The sequence below is a fragment of the Cnephaeus nilssonii genome (genome assembly GCF_951640355.1).
Source record: "Cnephaeus nilssonii genome assembly, chromosome: 8".
Taxonomy (NCBI): Eukaryota; Metazoa; Chordata; class Mammalia; order Chiroptera; family Vespertilionidae; genus Cnephaeus; species Cnephaeus nilssonii.
The window spans coordinates 7,676,685-7,694,728 of NC_137079.1; the positions used below are offsets into that span (position 1 = coordinate 7,676,685).

Here is an 18,044-nt window from a genome sequence, read left to right on the forward strand (position 1 = left end):
ATCTCTGTCGCATGCAAATCAAATAAATTTAAAATCTTTTTTTTTTTGCTATTACTTTATATTGTATTGAATATCAAAAGCTCAGGACTGAACTAAATATTTAATCAGGTTAAATTCTGAATATGTTTCTGTTTTAATTTGTCTTGTTTGTAAAAGTGTGCAAATACATCACATAGACTAACTGGTTTCTGCACTTTTCATGTGTTTGTGGGTGGAAAATATTCAGTGGGGTTTTTTTGCTTTTGTTTTTTTCAACAAAGATACATATTCCCTAAGACGTTATTTGTGTCGTTTGTTGTTCAGGTAATTTCCCTGATTGGCTCAAAACACAAGAATTGACTTGGCCTGTGTACAGAACACATATAAAATCTTACATGAAGAATCCCCCAAGCCAGCAGTTTGTTGTGAATACTTCTTGGTTGGACGATATGCATTGCTGATTTAAAAAAAAAAAAAAAGCAGAGTATTTTCATTGTGCAAATAAAACCAGGCCTCCATCTGAGCATTGCCCACACACCCAGACCGGGCTGGCCTGCAGCGCCCCCTGCAGGGGGTGGGTGAGCGTTCACCATCTGCTGCAGAGCACAGGGCTCAGATGCAAAAGCAGGCTGGTGGGTGGGTTTCAGTGACCCTTCCAATACACAAGGCTGCCCTCCTCGGCCCCCGGCCTGGGGCGGAGGCATAAGCGAGTGGCCAGGAGCCCTGGGGTCTCTGGTTAAAGACATGATGTGCCCACGTCTCTCCCCTCTCCAGCTTTCAAAGAAGAGCCATTTTTTCAGTATAAGCAGGTGTCATACATTGCAAATAAATGTGCCGTGAGCCTGTTTCTGGATAGTAGGTAATCTTCAACACTTGAGAGGAGAGATCGGCTAGCAGTAACATTTCCCATGGCCAGAATGACCCGTCTCTATGAGTAACACCTTCAGGGGCGTAAGTCCTGGTAGAATGTTCTGTTTACCAGTTCTGAGCAATCACTGGACCTGTTTTAAAACCCAGGAAACGCCTCCACAGAAACGAGCAGGATTACTGTTAAGTCTTGATTGGTTTTGGCCTCAGAGTAGAAGATACAAGTGGTTTATCGTCTTAGAAAGAAATCACAGTTGAAGGAGCCAGTCGCCACGGGGGGAAATGCCTGTTAGAATGTTGCTAGCATAGTGCCTGGGTGACCAGGTAGCAGGGATTCCTACCCGGTCCGGGGTGGAGCAGGCGTCCCCTGAGGCTTGGACGCCCGGATCCTCGGGCTTAGACTGTCAGGCGAGTGTTTTTCATCTCCAGGGGGTGACGGAGATACTGTGTTTCGGCCGCTGGGTAGCGGCCCGCAGCCCGCGGGGCCCGGGCGCAGCAGGCGGCCCAGGTGACCAGGCACCCCCCGAGGAGGAGAGAGAACCCAGCGAACCAGCCCAGGAAGAGGGCTTCCCCGAACTCCCACCGGGGCACCACCTCCGGGACCGTCTCGTCCCAGAACTCCTGCACGGTCACGTGGGCGACCCAGGAGACCGGCACCAGGGCCGCGGTGCCCGCCGCCCAGAGCAGGACCCCTCCCAGGACCAGCAGCCGCTTCTTGCGCTCTCGCTGTCTCTCTCCGACCCTCGAGCAGTCCAGCCCCAACCCCGAGACCAGCAGGCCCAGGAGCCCCAGCCCGTGGGACAGGAACATGAGGACCCTGGAGACCCGGAGCTCCACGGGCAGGGCCAGGAACGAGTCGAAGTCCTTGCACTGCATCCCCACCTCGTCCTGGACGACGCAGGCTTGCCACAGCCCCAGGGTCCAGTTCTCCATTTCGTTCAGCTCCAGGTTCAGGTTCTTCCAGTGCGGCAGGTAGTTGGTGAGACAGGCTAAAACCCACCCCAGCAACGATAACGACACTCCGGCTAATTGGGCCACGGTTCTCAACACGAAAGCCATTATTAGGAAGGTCCCGTGAGCTTTAGCCCAACGAACTGCTGCCTCTCGGTTGCTGTGAAAAGTGTGACGGACTCTGGCTATCACCTGCAGAGCTCAGAAACCTTTTTTCATTGTGTGTATAAGAGGAGTCTTGCCAGAGTGGCTATTGTTTGATTCCATGCTGAATGGGTTTCAGGAAAGGAAAGGGAACTAATTCTGCAAGCCAGTCATGTCAAGGAGTGGCCAAGATCAATTTTCTAGTAAAGCAGTGTGTCCCTGAAATAACACGGAGCAGTGAGAACCCTCCTTTCATTGTTAACGTCTCAATGGCTTGCGTCCGATTCCCAGCCTCCCTTGCAAGTCAAAGAACAGAAGAAGTCTGAATGCAAAACGTGTAATTGACAGTTCGGGTTCAGCTCCTGCCGCTTTCTCTCTGGCTAATCGCACCTGCCGGGCCTCCATCCGTGACGGCTCTCACATTTCAGGACGTGGGTTGGGGTAACACCGAGTGTTAGCATTAAAAAAAAAAAAAAAAGAGGTTCAAGAAAAGTATTTCTTAACCAAATCGATCTCCCCAGAAATGTCTCTAGATCTTAAATCAGGCCTACTTTTTAAAGATTCCTCAGGCCACATATACCACATAACATCTGAAACCATACGAAACACGCTCTCGAGTCTGTTTACCCACATTCCGCTCTGCCAGAGCACGCCCAGGTGCACGAGCACGCGTTTCTTCTGGCTGCCGTGTGCTCGCCCCGCAGCGGCAGAGGGAAGCAGCGGGACTTTGTAGATCAGCGCCAGCATCTCTTGCTGCCACGCTAAAGTATAAAGCTTGTAATTTTGCCCGTCTGTTTTGTTGTCGTTAATCCTCACCTGGGGATATTTTTCCATTGATTTTCAGAGAGCGTGGAAGGGAGGGTGGGGGGGGAGAGAGAGAGAGAGAGAGAGAAACATCCATGTGAGAGAGACACGTCGATTGGTTGCCTCCCACATGCCCTCTCCCCCCGACCACCCGACCGGGGCTGGGGATTGAGCCTGCAACTGAGGTACGTGCCCTTGACCAGAATCGAACCCGTGACCCTGCAGTCTGCGGGCCGACACTCTATCTACTGAGCCAAACCCTCTAGGGCTAAAGCTTGTAATCTTTGATTGAACAAAGGAAAGTTTTTCTCAGGGCAAATGAACTGTCACTATCTCAATATCAAGCAAAAGTGTTTCATGGTTTATTTTTTTAATGTGAAGCTTTTGCGGGAAGAGACAAGAGAGGAAATTGGCCAGGATTTAGGATCTGAGAGCATCCTGATGTAAAAGCCTCATAAACCCTGTCACTCACACCCGTTGCCCTGTAATTTCCTAAACACAAACCACCTCTGATCAAAGAACAAAGTCGCTGTTGTGGAAATGACTCTTCGGAATGAGTTTAACCTGTGGCTTTGCCAGTGTAGAATCTCTTGTCTTTCTCTTTAGGAAACAAAGCAATTACCATTTCCAGGTACCAACAAAAACAAACGAAAGCGGTTCTAATGTAAAATAAACACATTAAAGCTTCATGCGGACCATCTCGGACAACCACCACCACAGTTTTATTTCCATAACCAGGTCAATGACATTTTTTTTTTCTTTTTGCTCAGACCTATGTAATGTTTAACAGAGTAATTTCCTTTTAGATATGACACTGCCTCTTCTCCAGATTTTTGGGGGGAGGGGGGTCTAGGACAAAGAAGTAATTACTCAGTGAGAGAAGGTGAGCCGCACAGATGGAGTTACACCACACAGCGGCCTTTCCCGCGCGGGCCCTGCGGCGCGGTTGGTGCGGAAAGTAGGTCTCCCTGGTCTTGTCCAAGTCACACTATCGGAGCCGCAGCCCCGTTTTCCAGGCATGGACACTGAGCCTGCGCTTCTGCCGCTGGGTAGCGGCCCGCAGCCCGCGGGGCCCGGGCGCAGCAGGCGGCCCAGGTGACCAGGCACCCCCCGAGGAGGAGAGAGAACCCAGCGAACCAGCCCAGGAAGAGGGCTTCCCCGAACTCCCACCGGGGCACCACCTCCGGGACCGTCTCGTCCCAGAACTCCTGCACGGTCACGTGGGCGACCCAGGAGACCGGCACCAGGGCCGCGGTGCCCGCCGCCCAGAGCAGGACCCCTCCCAGGACCAGCAGCCGCTTCTTGCGCTCTCGCTGTCCCTCTCCGACCCTCGAGCAGTCCAGCCCCAACCCCAAGACCAGCAGGCCCAGGAGCCCCAGCCCGTGGGACAGGAACATGAGGATCCTGGAGACCCGGAGCTCCACGGGCAGGGCCAGGAACGAGTCGAAGTCCTTGCACTGCATCCCCACCTCTTCCTGGACGACGCAGGCTTGCCACAGCCCCAGGGTCCAGTTCTCCATTTCGTTCAGCTCCAGGTTCAGGTTCTTCCAGTGCGGCAGGTAGGCTGTGATCACGGATAAAACCCACCCCAGCACAGACAGCACAAGTCCAGCGAGCTGCATGCCCACTCTCACGACCAAAGCCATCGCAGCCGACCTCGCGCCTGCCGCCGCCCCTCTGGGAACCGCAGTCCGTGGCGGGCGGCGTGTGCCGGTCCCGGGGCGATGCTGCCTGGGATATAAGCGCGGGGCATCGCTGCCTGGGTCATGGCTCCTTGGCCGCTCTGAAGTGCGTGTTTGTTCTGGAATATAGTGTTTCATGTAAAGGATGAGGGGCTCCGTGGAGACGGGGCGCGTTGGGCCTTCTGATAAGGAGTTGACCCGCCGCCTTCCGATTTGCTGGTGAAACTATACCCCCAACGCTCGGGGATACGCAGGCTGCGGGTGAACAAAGGGGCCTCTGTGACCCTCACCCTAAAGGACAACAGGAATCTTTGTGCCCCCGTATGGATTAATTAGATTTAAGTGGTGATAAAGGGCCAGCTCTCTGGGTAACAGGACTTCATTGTGGCAGCTGAACCTGAGAGTTCAGGATGCAGAACAAGCCCCCGCGAGGAAAGGCAGGCTCTGCCTCTAATCTCCGCTCTGCGCGGACTTCCTCAGCCTACACAGGCCTGGCCCCGCTCCGCAGGGTCCCGGGGACGCGGTCAGGACTTGGCAGGAGCGGTGCCCTCGGATTCCTTTGAAAGGTGGGCACGGGTTCCCTGGGTTAATGAAAACCGCAGGACGGAGGCCGGTGCCCAGAGGTGCCCGGCGAGGAAGGGAGCGTCCCGGAGTCCTGGGTGTCCCTGGGCGATGCCCCGGTCCTCATTAGGGACTTGGGGTACAGCCTGGTTTTTACTCTCCCAGAGGTGTTTTCCTGCCCAGAGCTGAGCCGTCTGTTCAGCCACTTGGGAGACGAAGCCGCCCGCATGAAGATCCCGCCGTTCAGGACACAAGACTCTGAAAACAAGGGCCACCTGGCTGCCCTCTGAGGTTTCGTCTTGTTTGGTGTTTGATTGAGGCCACACCTTGAGCACACACTGCAGATCTGGCCCCTCAGGCAGGACAGAGGCCGGGCCAGGTTCCCAGGGCGGCTGCAGGGCCTGCAGGGTGTGGCTCCTCTCCAGGGCTGGGGCGTCCGGCACCCCCGGCTGGGAGGCGGGGTGATGGGCCTGCGAGACCTGCAGAGCCCCTGCCTGGGCCCACCCTCAGGGACAGATTCCCCTCCGGCACTCGCCCGCGCGGGAGTCTAGTCCCGCACCTGAGCTGAGCTGTGTGAGGTTCCTCAGATCAGACAGAAGGCCGTCCTGCTGTCTCCAAACTCAGCAGAAGGGCCGGGCTAGCCGCCCCGTGGCTGCTTCAGCATCCTCCACCATTGGAAGATGGAGTCTCCTAACTCGTACAGGTTTTCAGAATCCCTTCGGCCTTCCTGCTGGCCCCCGTGGACCAAAATGAGGAATGGCTCCCGTCTGCACAGAGACCTGGGGTCCAGAAGGGCTAGAGCTCTGCCCAGGCCCCGGCACCGGGAGATGGGATGACGGAAGCAGAGCAGCCGCGGGATGCAGAGAGCTCCTGAGCGCGTGGCCAGCAGCTACAGGGAGGGGCTCTTTTCTTGTGAATCCTCGCCAGAGGATGCTTTCTCCCATGGATTTTTTTAGAAAGAATGAAAGGGAGGGGAAGAGACACAGAGAGAGGCACAGCGACTGCCTCCCGCACAGGCCCCATCCGGGGCAGGGATCGAACCTGCAGCCGAGGTACGTGCCCTTGACCAGGATCAACCCACAACCCGGCATCAGTCCAAGAGCCGATGCTCTAACCACGGAGCCACCAGCTAGGGCTCAGGGATGCCTTCAGATCACCCTGAGATGTTTCGTTGCGGATGGACTGGGACAGGCTGCCTGTGAGCGGGGAGCCCTCCATCCCAACGGTGTTCAGGGCCGTGCCCACCGGTCCGGGCTCTCATGGAAGAAGTTTCCGCCGCGCTGGCCGTTGGACCTGAGTAACCTTAGTGACCTCTAGGCTCCTTTCTTCTCTCAGCATTAAAAAAAAAAATAGTCTTGAGCCCGTCCTTCTGGCCAGGAGTGAAGAGCTGAGGACACAGCCAGGACCAGCCGGAGGCAGCCCGGCCCTGCCCTGCCCGTGGGGCTCGCGTCCCAGGGGCAAGAGGCCACCGGAAAACTAGAAAATAAAAGAATTCAAATGAGTGGAAAAGGTGGGTGGGGGTGTCTCCAGGCAGAGGAAGCCCCGAGGCTGAAGAGCAGGGAGCCCCCAGCCCACACCCCCAACCCGGGGCTCCCCTTCTCCGGGTCAGGTCACGGACTAGCTGCTGAGACCTGAGGTGGGGGCGGGGGAGGGGGAAGTTAAGCCACAAAACAGATTCTATTCCCACCACCTTTGCTCAGCATCAGGGGTCCTCAAACTTTTTAAACGGGGCCAGTTCACTGTCCCTCAGACCGTTGGAGGGCCGGACTATAGTTTAAAAAAAAACTATGAACAAATTCCTATGCACACTGCACATATCTTATTTTGAAGTAAAAAAACAAAACGGCAAAAACACCCGCATGTGGCCCGCGGGCTGTCGTTTGAGGACGCCTGCTCAGCAGGGACGGCATTACCTCTGTCTCTGGAACTTGAACCTGAAAAAAGAAGAGGAACCACCTTCAACAGACTCGCGAGTCAGCAGATCACGGACCTTCCTCATGGACTGAAGGTTCAGGTGGCCAACCATCCCCGTTGGCCCAAAGCCACCCACTCTGAGAAGCCTCAGTCCGGGGCCAGGGTGCATAAATGTCCCCAGATAAACCGTCCCCACATTTAGTCACTGAAACCAATACTCACGTGTTCTTTTTTTTTTAATATATTTTATTGATTTTTTACAGAGAGGAAGGGAGAGGGATAAAGACTTAGAAACATTGATGAGAGAGGAACACGGATCAGCTGCCTCCTGCACACCCCCTACTGTGGATGTGCCCGCAACCAAGGCACATGCCCTTGACTGGAATCGAACCTGGGACCCTTCAGTCCACAGGCCAACGCTCTATCCACTGAGCCAAACCAGTTAGGGCAACGTGTCTGTGTTCTGCTCGTGCGTCCGCAGTGTGGGTGGCTCCTCAGGGACCGTTCGTCTCCGCTCCGTGGCGTGAGCTGAGGCTGAGTCCCCTGGGTGACCTGGTCTCGGAAGTCACGGGGCATCACTTGGGCCAGACCCTCCTAGACAGGCAGCCGCAAAGGCCCGCCCGCCCACAGGGAGGGAACTCAGGCTCCGGCTCTCGGTGCGGGGATAGCAAGGTTCTAGAAGGGCCCGGGACTGGGGATATTTTGTGGTCATTTTTGGAAAATGAATTTGTCACAAAAAGTAAATCAGATTGACCCGTTCATGAAGCCACCGGCCACACCTGGGTGCCAGGAGAGGCCTGGCCCGCCGGCCCAGGAGGGATGGCCTTTCTCTCGTGTTCTGCTTCATGCTCAGGGTTGAGCTAGGGTCACGCCAGCTTCCCTGGGTTATGCAGACTTTGACAGGTTTGGCACCAACTCCTGCCGCCGCCGGCCTGTGCCGTTGCCCTCGGCTGCCCCTGCCCTTTCTGCCAGTCCAGGGCTGGCCTCAGAGAAGGAAGTCCCCAGGCGGCTCCGTGCCAGGCTCCTGCTCGGTGCCGGTGACCAGCCTGAGCCAGGGCCAGCCGCAAAGATTCGTTCTCAGGCCAGACCAGCCACACCTAAGACGGGGTGTCCACACTCTACTCGGATGGCGCCGGCTGGCCATTTCAGGGGAAGGAGGCAGGCAGAGATGTCTTTAAAAAGAAGGCTGGTCCTTGAAGATGGTGAGGGAGCTGGTGGTCTCAACAGCCGGTGCTGGGGGGCAGGGCGGGGCGCCCACAGGAAAGGAGGCTGCGGGGCTCGGCTATGTGCAGCTCAATCTTCCGGACTTTAGAATCGGGTGATGAGGAGCCTTAGAAGGGTCATAAGTGCACGTGTGACACAGTCGTGTGTGCATTGCTGGTGGCTCCAGCGATGAGCTCCTCTGTGTCATCTAAAACGCAAACGCCACACAGACAGGCCACCTGGAGCCACTGCAGCCCCACGTGCTGAGGGTGGCAGGTGCCCCCCGCCCAGGGCAGGGCCGGCTCCAGCCCCACCTCTCAGCTGGTGGCCCTGCTGCCGGACGAGGAGTCCAGGAAGAGGGGTGGAAGAGAGAGGGGTAGAGGTGCAAGGTGTCTTTTGAGAACGTTAAGAGTGAGAGACAGACACACACAAACCCCATGTTGTTGAAATTATCCCTAAAAACCCCCAAGGCCCTGGAGACGAGTGCGCATGTCCGTGAGTCTGGCTGGCGGCCTTCCCTGTCCTTGGGGTGAGCACCAGACGATGTGGCTGGCGTGGCCAGGCCCCTTGTGGGAAAGGTGTCCGTTGAGCCTTCAGACACTAGAAGCAGCCGTGAGAGGCGGGCCCTGGGGACAATTAACCAAGGAACCAGCAAGTCCCCTGCCCCTCCAGCGAGCATGAAAAACCACCCTTTCCCACGGGGCTGCCCCCTGGATGTCGGGACAAAGACGGGGCTCCTCCTGCCAAGCACAACTGTTTTGATTAAAAGAACATCCATAGTTTACTCTTTTTCTCACGAGGTCTTGTCCTGCTGCGTGTTATTGTCATGATCAATACCGTGAGCTCAGTGATCAACCAGACACGCTGCCCTCAGCCTCCACGGCTCGACGCCCTGTCTCCTGTGTTTTCAGCAAACAGGATCCATAATAAGTGGCTGAGGAGGGTCCGTAGGTGGTGGCAAGTGTAAATGCAGAATTTCCACACAGAAGTGGGTTCCCACGGCCGTCGGTGGCCATCCTGGCGTGTGTGAGCCTGGGGGGAACCTCAAAGAATGAACGCGCTCAACCCCCGAAAACGTCTCCAGGTGGCAAACATGCGTGTCCTGTCCCAGCTGATGGACAGGTGGTAGGCCTGGGGAAAGAGGCCGCTGGCACATGCCTGGGTTGTGGGCTCGATCCCCAGTAGGGGGTGTGCAGGAGGCAGCCGATCAATGATGTTCTCGGGGTGCCAGAGACGGATGATCCCCCCGCCCGCCCCATTTTCACTATAGTGTCTAAACTTCCTACAAAGCATGTAGGATTCTCATAAGAAGAAACAGAAAATGTTGTGAAAGAAGAAAAGGTAACTTGCTTTAGTCCGTTCTCCCCCAGAATGTCCGAACAAGACGTGCCAGGTCAGCGGGAACCACTTTGGGGAGTGACTTCCTAGGTCCCCCCACAGGAAGTCCTGGCCGCGTCTCCGGCACCTGCTCGGTTTGCAGGGCTGCGTCCTTTGTGTTTGCTGATGTGTTTCCTTAGTCCCATGGTGCTCCCCTCTCCCCCGCCCCTTTTTCCTTGCTTTCTCCGGTGGGCAAGGCCTGGATTTGTTGGCCCCTCTCCCCAAAACCCTTAGACCGAAGCCTCAGGGCACTCAGCTAATGGACGGCCTCGCACTTACAGTATCAAACCCGGCAATTCAAGTCGTTGGTAAGGGCTGTGGGTTTTAAAACGCCAACATCCTAAACGTCGGGAGGCCTGAGCGTCCTCCAGCGGGCGGTGTTTGGGGACTGGAACAGAGAGGCGTGAGGGACCACGTCCATATTTCAGAAAGGTCACCTTGAGCAACGCAGCCAAGATGCAGAGGTGAGAAGAGGGGTGGGGGAAGCCAGCCCCGTGCAGCTCAGCCACCCTCTTTCCACAGCCCGAGGCTGAGCCGAGCTGGCAGAGCATCTGGGGGTGCGTCGGGGGAGTCTGCGGACCCTGCCAGGGGCCTTCTTACAGCTGCCCTCCAGCCCCCAGACCAGAGGGGCTGCGTGCACACAGGGTGCCTCGCCCCCAGTCACGCTGGTGCAGGAGCCTCCCGGTGCCCTCGTCGGTTTCAGGGGAAGGAGGGAGCCCAGGCCAGTGCGGACCGGCTGTGGCCTGCATGGGCTGGTGTGGGGGACGGCTGCTTGAAAGCCCCTTGCATGGCTGGGTGTGGGCAGGGAGAGTGATCTGACGTTCTGTCTTCTGCGGCCCCAGCTGAGAGTCTATTCAAGCCTTCAAAGGGCTAAGGCTTGAAAAATCAGGCGAGATCCCAGTTCCAGACAGTGAAGGGAGCGTCCCGTCCTGTGTCCACCCATGGGCCCAGGAGACGGAATAAAGAATAATGGCCTGGCCAGCGTGGCTCAGTGGTTGAGCTTCAACCAGGTCACGGTTCAATTCCCAGTCAGGGCACATGCCTGGGTTGTGGGCTCGATCCCCAGTAGGGGGTGTGCAGGAGGCAGCTGATCAGTGATTCTCATCATTGATATTTCTCTCTCCCTCTCCCTTCCTCTCTGAAATCAATTTTAAAAAATGTAATTTTTTAAAAAAGAAGAATGGCTAGTATTTATTGAGCACTTACTGCTTGCGAGGCACTGGGACAAGGGCTTTATCTGTGTTAACTCGTCCTCACAAGCACCCTATGATGTAGACACTAGTATTACCTCCAGTTATCAGGTAAGGAATCTGAGGCTTACATAAGCCAGCGAGCTGCCACCCGTAGAGCGGAGAGCTGAGCGCAGCCTGCGGGACACCGAGGTCCCGCGGGCGATGGCTTTAGGCTGCAGAAAGCCATCTTTGGCCACTGCCACGCCGCCCCTCCCGTTTGCCTCCAGGTCACCTGCTGACCTCGGCGTCCACCGCGCATGGAGCCCGAGTCAGTCCGAGTGCATCCGCCTTGGACCAGAGTCAGGCCGAGCCATCGGCCCGTGGAGGGCTGGAGGCTGGGCAGGCAGACCAGCAGCGACTTACAGGAAGGAGCGCGGAGGTCCCAGCCAGGACGCGGACTCCACCCGCTGCACAAACAGAAGTGAAAGGCCCTCTCTCTCTCTCTCTCTCAGGATTAACTGACTTCTTTTCTTTGTAAATCCTTTCTAAATATTAATCTAGGCGCACACCCTGGTGGCTCAGTTAGCTTCCAGGTAACAGGAGGGAAAACCACTGTTAGTCAGTGACAGCCCTGGCACCTGATGGGGTTCCCAGGCAGCCAGCGCCTCAGACACCACCGGCGTGGCTTCGTTGCACCCGGAGCTGAGCCCCAAGACCCGGCTCACCTGCTCAGGACCACGTGGAGACTCGGCTCTGGACTCCAGGCTCCTATTCCGGGCTCTCCATCCCTGCACTGCGGGGTTCCAGCTGGCACCCCCACCTTCGGAGCAGTGGTTGAGCTTCAACCAGGCCGCGGTTCAGTTCCCAGTCAGGGCACCGAATATTCCTCTCAGAGTAGCTGTCTTTTCTCTGAGAGAGAGACCTACACTGCAAACATACACTGAGCCCCTGCCATGTGCTGGGAACTGGGCTAGGAACCGGGGGAGGGGCAGAGAAGTGGGAGGGCGTGACTCCCGGTAGAGGTGGCAGCAGCAGGGGCAGAGCCTGGGAGGGAGGGAGCCCTCTTCCAGGAGCCTGGTGAGTGGCTAGAGGGACGATGAGGTGGGCAGGGGGCTGACAGGAGTGACACTAGAACAGTAATCTGGGGTCACGGTCATTCAGTTATTCAACAACGATTTATCGAGCAGCTACTATGGATGGGCACCATGCGAGGCCCAGGGGTTAGAGGTGGGGAGATAGGTAATAAAAAAACGAAAATGAAAGAACGATAAAATCCCCAATTCAATGAGACTTTGAAGGATGGTCTAGGTCAGTGGTCGGCAAACCCATTAGTCAACAGAGCCAAATATCAACAGGACAACGATTGAAATTTCTTTTGAGAGCCACATTTTTTAAACTTAAACTTCTTCTAACGCCACTTCTTCAAAATAGACTCGCCCAGGCCGTGGTATTTTGTGGAAGAGCCACACTCAAGGGGCCAAAGAGCCGCATGTGGCTCGCGAGCCCTGGTTTGCCAACCACGGGTCTAGGTCTCTGAGAAAGGACCATGGGAGCCGAGGGTTAACCAACAAGGAAGTCCACCCAAGACCTGGGGCCCTTCAGGCAGAGGGGCTGTGAGTTCGAAGCCAGGTGGGAACATGCTTGACAGGTTTGGGGAACCATGGAGAGCGGGGAGTGGAGCAGGCCTGTGAGGAAGGTGCGGCGGGACCAGGTGCGGCCAGGCAGGGGGTGGGGCCCACCACACACGGGCGGGAGCGGGGGGGGGTGGGGGGGGACAGGGCTGGGGTGCACTGGACTTGCTTCCCTTCGCTGCAGCCTGGAGCATGACACGACCACGACCGTGGCTGCTCGAAGGAATGGATCCTGGGGTGGAGGCGATGTTGCTCAGCCTGGGGCGGATTGGTGGAGGTGATGGGAAATGGGAGAACGCAGGTGCTTTCTCAGGTCCTGCTGAGGGCCAGAGTGGGGGATGAGGAGCAGACGGTGACCCTCAGGACCTAGACTTTAGCCTCTGGGTGTCCCTGGTGCTGGGGTTCTTCCCCCCACCCCCACCCCAAGGTAGAATTCAATAGAGGAGGCGAAACAGATTCAAAAAGAAGAGGTTTACTGAGCACACACTAGCCAAGAGTATGGCTCCCCAAACTGCCCGGGGTCTGGCTTCTATAAGGCTGGATTCTTCCCTCAGGCGCAGAGGGGACCCCTCTGTTCCCCAGGTTCCTGCAGGGGCTGCATTGCCTGGAGCAGGCGCAGAGGTGTTGGTGTTGGGGGTGCCGTAAGAGAAACTTCAGTCTTCTCTAGAAGATGCTCAAAAATAACAACAACAACAATAATAATAACTGCAGGGCACGTCCATCCACCTAGAGAGGCTCAGCCTGTCTCAGGGGCAACAGGGGCAGAATGGGGAGAGCCGAGAGGAGAGAAGGATGAGAAGGAGCAGCCCTCTGGGTTGAGTGACACTCGAGACCCTGCCATTCGCACACAGGTGAGTAGGCGCTGGGGGAAAGCAGCCGGTGCTCGGAGATCTGAGCCGGAGACCCACGCTGGGAGTCATTTCCCCCAAAAGAGAAGGGACTTTTCCATGAATCAAAGGTTATTCCGAAGAACTGGGAGAACGTGGGCCCTGGAATCAGAAAGCCCTGGGTTCAAGCCCTGACGCTGCTGCTGACACCTACGTGCGGGGAGACAACTCCCTTCACGTCTCTGAGCCCCCAAATCCGGCCGTAAAGTAGCGACAGTAGCAACTGCAGGCCAGCACGCACAGGCGGCTGGGAGGAGTGGGATAAAGCCGGAGACCTGGGCGCACACGGGAGGCTCTTCGTAAATGAGCTACTATTTGTGTTTTGTCTCTGGATGGCGTGGATCTGCTTTCTTCTGTGCTGGACTATCAGTTACTGCCCACCGGCCGAACCAGGTGCCTTCCCCGGAGTCTTTATGCAACTGGATTCTCCTGGACCCAGTTTGTGCCATCGAGAAAGGCTTGGCAAGCGGCCTTGGCTCGGCTTGCCTGCCTGTGAAACCCGTTCTTTCTCCTCAGACACGAGCGAATGGCTCCCTCGCCGCCTGCCCTCTCTCACGCTGTGCCCATGGCTGTTTTGTGGGACTGTCTCACTGGCCTTTAGATTAAGGGGATCCGATACCCTAGTCATCAACTGTGGTTCCTGTGGCCACCGGCCCACCCGCTCCACCTGGGGCTGAGGCTGGGAGGCTGGATCCAGAGTCAGTGTTTCTTGCCAAGTTCCCCTGGGACCCTGCTTTGGGAGAAGGGCTATAGCTGTTACCAACAGAGATTTCCATCAGTCTCAGCTGGAAGGAAAATTTTATTCCTAAGAAGAGAAAACTTGATTTCAGCGATTGTAAATGTGAAAAGCTTTGCATCTGCCCCGAATCTTTTCATTCATTCATCCATCCATCCATCCTTTCATCCTTTCATCCATCCATCCATCCATCCATCCATCCATCCATCCATCCATCCATCCTTTCATCCATCCATCCATCCATCCATCCATCCATCCATCCATCCATCCTTTCATCCATCCATCCATCCATCCATCCATCCATCCATCCATCCAACCACCTATTCATCCACCCACCCATCCACCCCCAACCCAATATCAAGAATTCTTGGAGTGCCCTGGCCAGTGTGGCTCAGTTGGTTGAATGTCCTCCCATACATGGAGAGGTTGCCAGTTTAGTTCCAGGTCAGGGCACATGCCCAGGTTGTAGACTTGATCCCCAGTAGGGGGCGTGCAGGAGGCAGCTGATTGATGTTTCTCATTGATGTTTCTCTCTCCCTCTCTTTTCCTTTCTCTTGAAAATCAATAAAAACACATTTAGAGAAAAAGAATTCTTGGACTCTCCCACCCGGGACAAAAATGCATGGAGTCCTCATTGACGAAGCTCCAACTGAGTGCCTCACACGGGTGATACAAGGACACTGGGCCCGGGCGGGGCTGCCTCCAAGGTGACCCCGCTCCTCCCGGTGCAGCTTGCTGTGTTCTTTCCTGCGGGGATCCTTACACAGACTGTGGGCACCTGGCCCCACGTCAAGCTGATAGCTTCCAACCCCCCAGCAATGACAGAAATGCCACTTAACCTCCCAGCTATTAAGCCAGCACACTTTTTTTTTTTTTTTTAAAGAATAAAGCACAGCCTTAACCGGTTTGGCTCAGTGGATAGAGCGTCGGCCTGCGGACTGAAAGGTCCCAGGTTCGATTTCGGTCAAGGGCATGTACCTTGGTTGCGGGCACATAGGAGGTGTGCAGGAAGCAGCTGATCGATGTTTCTCTCTCATCGATGTTTCTAACTCTCTATCCCTCTCCCTTCCTCTCTGTAAAAAATCAATAAAATAAAATACAATACAATACAATACAATACAATACAATACAATACAATACAATAAAATAAAAGAATAAAGCACAGAACTGTGTGACCCAGGAATTCCACTCTGGGGAATACACTACAAGAAAATAACTCCAAAGGGAAAAGATAAACACCTAACATGTACAGATATACACACAGCAGCTGCAATCTACAGACTAAAACTGGACGCGGCCCAGACACACAACAGTAAGGGAGGCGGCTATGGGAACTGTGCCGTGACGTGAACTACTCCAGGGATTAACAAGCACATGTACGGGGCCGCGTGGAGGCGTCCAGAGCTGGACAATTCAGCCACGAGGGCGTAGAAAAGCAGCATGCGCTCTGAGTGTAAGCATGGCTCTAAAGCATGGCCGCCGTCTACAGACAAGACAGCCCAGAAGGAAGGAAGGACTGAGGCTGTGTTTGTGAATCGCTTGGTCTCTGACCCCACGGGTCCTGGCACCCTGCCTCCCACAGGACACACGGGTCTCTTTCTCTGAGCCCCGCAGGCCGGCCAGCCCAATGCTCGTGGCATTTCTGCCTCACACAGAGCCCGGCGGGAACTGACAGGGGGAGGCAGGAGGGTTTCAATTTGATTTAAAATCCCCCTCCCCCAGGGCAGCCGGGCCAGCAGGGCTGGCATCTGCTGTGCTGGATAAGAAGCCGTCACACACAGGGAAGTGAGGAGCAGCACCCTGACATTTAGGATATTTAGGGGCTACCCACTCAGAAGCTCATGGGCACCAATCCTGGTTGTACACTTGGGCCTTCAGAAAACAGCCAACACCATTTCTCTCTTGTCTTCATTGAATTAGATTCCAATCCAAAGACTTTCACTGTTAACAGCTTTATTTAGCTACTAGAGGCCCGGTGCACGAAATTTGTGCATGGGGGTGGGGGGTGTCCCTCAGCCCAGCCTGCACCCTCTCCAATCTGGGAACCCTCAAGGGATGTCCAAATGCCTGTTTAGGCCCGATGCAGATAGGATTGGGCCTAAACGGGCAGTCAGACATCCCTCTCACAATCCAGGACTGCTGGCTCCCAACTGCTTGCCTGCTTGCCTTCCTGATTGCCCCTAACCGCTCCTGCCTGCCAGCCTGATCACCCCCTAACTACTCCCCTGAGAGCCTGATTGATGCCTAACTGCTCCCCTGCCAGCCTGATTGCCCCTAACTGCCCTCACCTGCAGGCCTGGTCACCCCTAACTGCCCTCCCCTGCAGGCCTGGTCACCCCTAACTGCCCTCCCCTGCAGGCCTGGTCACCCCTAACTGCCCTCCCCTGCAGGCTTGATCGCCCCCAACTTTCCTCCCTTGCAGGCCTGGTCCCTCCCAACTGCCCTCCCCTGCTGGCCATCTTGTGGTGGCCATCTTGTGTCCACATGGGGGCAGCCATCTTTGACCACATGGGGGCAGCCATCTTGTGTTGGTGTGATGGTCAATTTGCATATTACTCTTTTATTAGATAGGATATAATTGAAACTTTGTAGCCTTGAGTGGAGTCCAGGGCTGGCCAGGGGGTGCAGAAAGCTTGGCTTCCTCCATCACCAGGGAAACTCAAGCCTCCTGCTCACTCCGTGGCCGCAGCCATCTTTGTTGGGTTCATTTGCATACTTGATCCTGATTGGCTGGTGGGCGTGGCTTGTGGGTGTAGCAGAGGTATGGTCAATTTGTATATGTCTCTCTTATTAGATAGGACTAGAGGCCCGGTGCACGAATTCATGCACAGGTGGGGTCCCTAGGCCTGGCCGGCCATCGGGGCTGATAGGTGGGGGGGGGGGGGCGCAGCCGGCTGGGGGAGGGACTGTGGGAGGTTGGCTGGCCATGGGAGGTTGGCTGTGGGAGCGCACTGACCAGCAGGGGGCAGCTCCTGCATTGAGCACCTGCCCCCTGGTGGTCAGTGCACATCATAGCAACTGGCTGACCGGTCGTTCGGTCACTTGGGCTTTTATATATAGAGATAATTTCATATGCCATATACAATTCACCATTTTTAATAACCTATTTATAGGGTCCTCAAAATTTACGCACACACTGAATAATTATAAAGGCAGTGTTTATTAAAATACATTTCATTCTCAAAATTGAGCTATCAGCTGTTAAAGAGAGAGAGAGAGAGAGGGGGGTTTTTCCTTGTTTGTTTTTTTATCAGAGAGGTTTCTTTTCAATCAAGAAATTTCTTCATGATTTCTACGTTTTCCTCTCTACTGGGTAGGATTAAAATTTCAAACCATCCAGCTTCCCCCCTGAGGCCTGTGGAAGTAAATGGAGAACAGGCGAGGGACTCGGCGCCGTGACTGGCACTATGGCGGGACTCACCACAGGGCCGCAGAGGAGAGGGAGGGGAGCTTCGCAGGGGGAAAGCAGCCGGCTCCGCTCGGGGGCCTGAATGGAGGCTGCTTGCCGGGAGGTACAGGTGGGCTAACTGGAAGTGGGTGCGGGCGTGTGGTGGGTGCGGGCGGGTGATGGGTGGGGGCAGGTGATGGGTGCGGGCGGGTGATGGGTGTGGGTACACACGGGGCTTCCCCTGGCTGTCCTCAGTCAGAATCAGAGACAAAGCTGTCAGTGGCTCATCCAGCTCCCACCTGTGGGGCTGCCTGCCCCGGGTTATCGGGTTATCGTTGGCTCCTCGGCCAGTCTGACTCAGAGGGAGCAGCTGGCCTCCTGGCCTGGCTGCCGCGGGCCAGGGATCGATTTTCACCTGTGGTCCGGCCACTGTTGTCTGCATATTCACGTCTGACCCGACGCAGGACCCTGTGTCTCCAGCCCACGTCTGCGCAGCTCTGCTTGTCCCCCGGAGCCTCGGCTGGCGGTAGCGTGGAGACGTTATTCACGCTCTCGTCCAGGTGGTTGTGGGATCAGATGAAATAACATATGCAAGCACCTGTCACCAACTGGGCCTTAGGTAATGGTAGCCTATTGTGTGCTGGGGTGTGGCTAACCCCACCTCCAGCTATTCAGGCTCTAACTGATCCTCGGGGTGAAGGACCGCCACGCAGGCTGTCGGCGCCTCCCACGTGGTGAGTCCGCGGGA

At 55.8% G+C, this 18,044-nt stretch overlaps 2 protein-coding genes across 2 annotated transcripts; both read right to left on the bottom strand.

Moving 5' to 3' along the window:
* Positions 1 to 413: 413 nt before the first annotated feature.
* Positions 414 to 2,824, bottom strand: LOC307104331 (claudin-22-like). Its single transcript, XM_079779222.1, has one exon. The coding sequence runs from the start codon at positions 1,903 to 1,905 to the stop codon at positions 1,243 to 1,245; it is 663 nt and encodes a 220-aa protein (XP_079635348.1). The 5' UTR covers positions 1,906 to 2,824; the 3' UTR covers positions 414 to 1,242.
* Positions 2,825 to 2,837: 13 nt separating this feature from the next.
* LOC307104329 (putative claudin-24) lies at positions 2,838 to 6,645 on the bottom strand. Its single transcript, XM_079779219.1, has one exon. It carries the CDS (start codon positions 4,563 to 4,565, stop codon positions 3,729 to 3,731), a length of 837 nt encoding a protein of 278 aa, XP_079635345.1. The 5' UTR covers positions 4,566 to 6,645; the 3' UTR covers positions 2,838 to 3,728.
* Between the last annotated feature and the right edge of the window lie 11,399 nt (positions 6,646 to 18,044).

Excerpts from the sequence above, each read along its gene's own strand:
- LOC307104331 (XM_079779222.1), bottom strand. The coding sequence starts at position 1,905 with ATGGCTTTCGTGTTGAGAACCGTGGCCCAATTAGCCGGAGTGTCGTTA.
- LOC307104329 (XM_079779219.1), bottom strand. The coding sequence starts at position 4,565 with ATGAAACACTATATTCCAGAACAAACACGCACTTCAGAGCGGCCAAGG.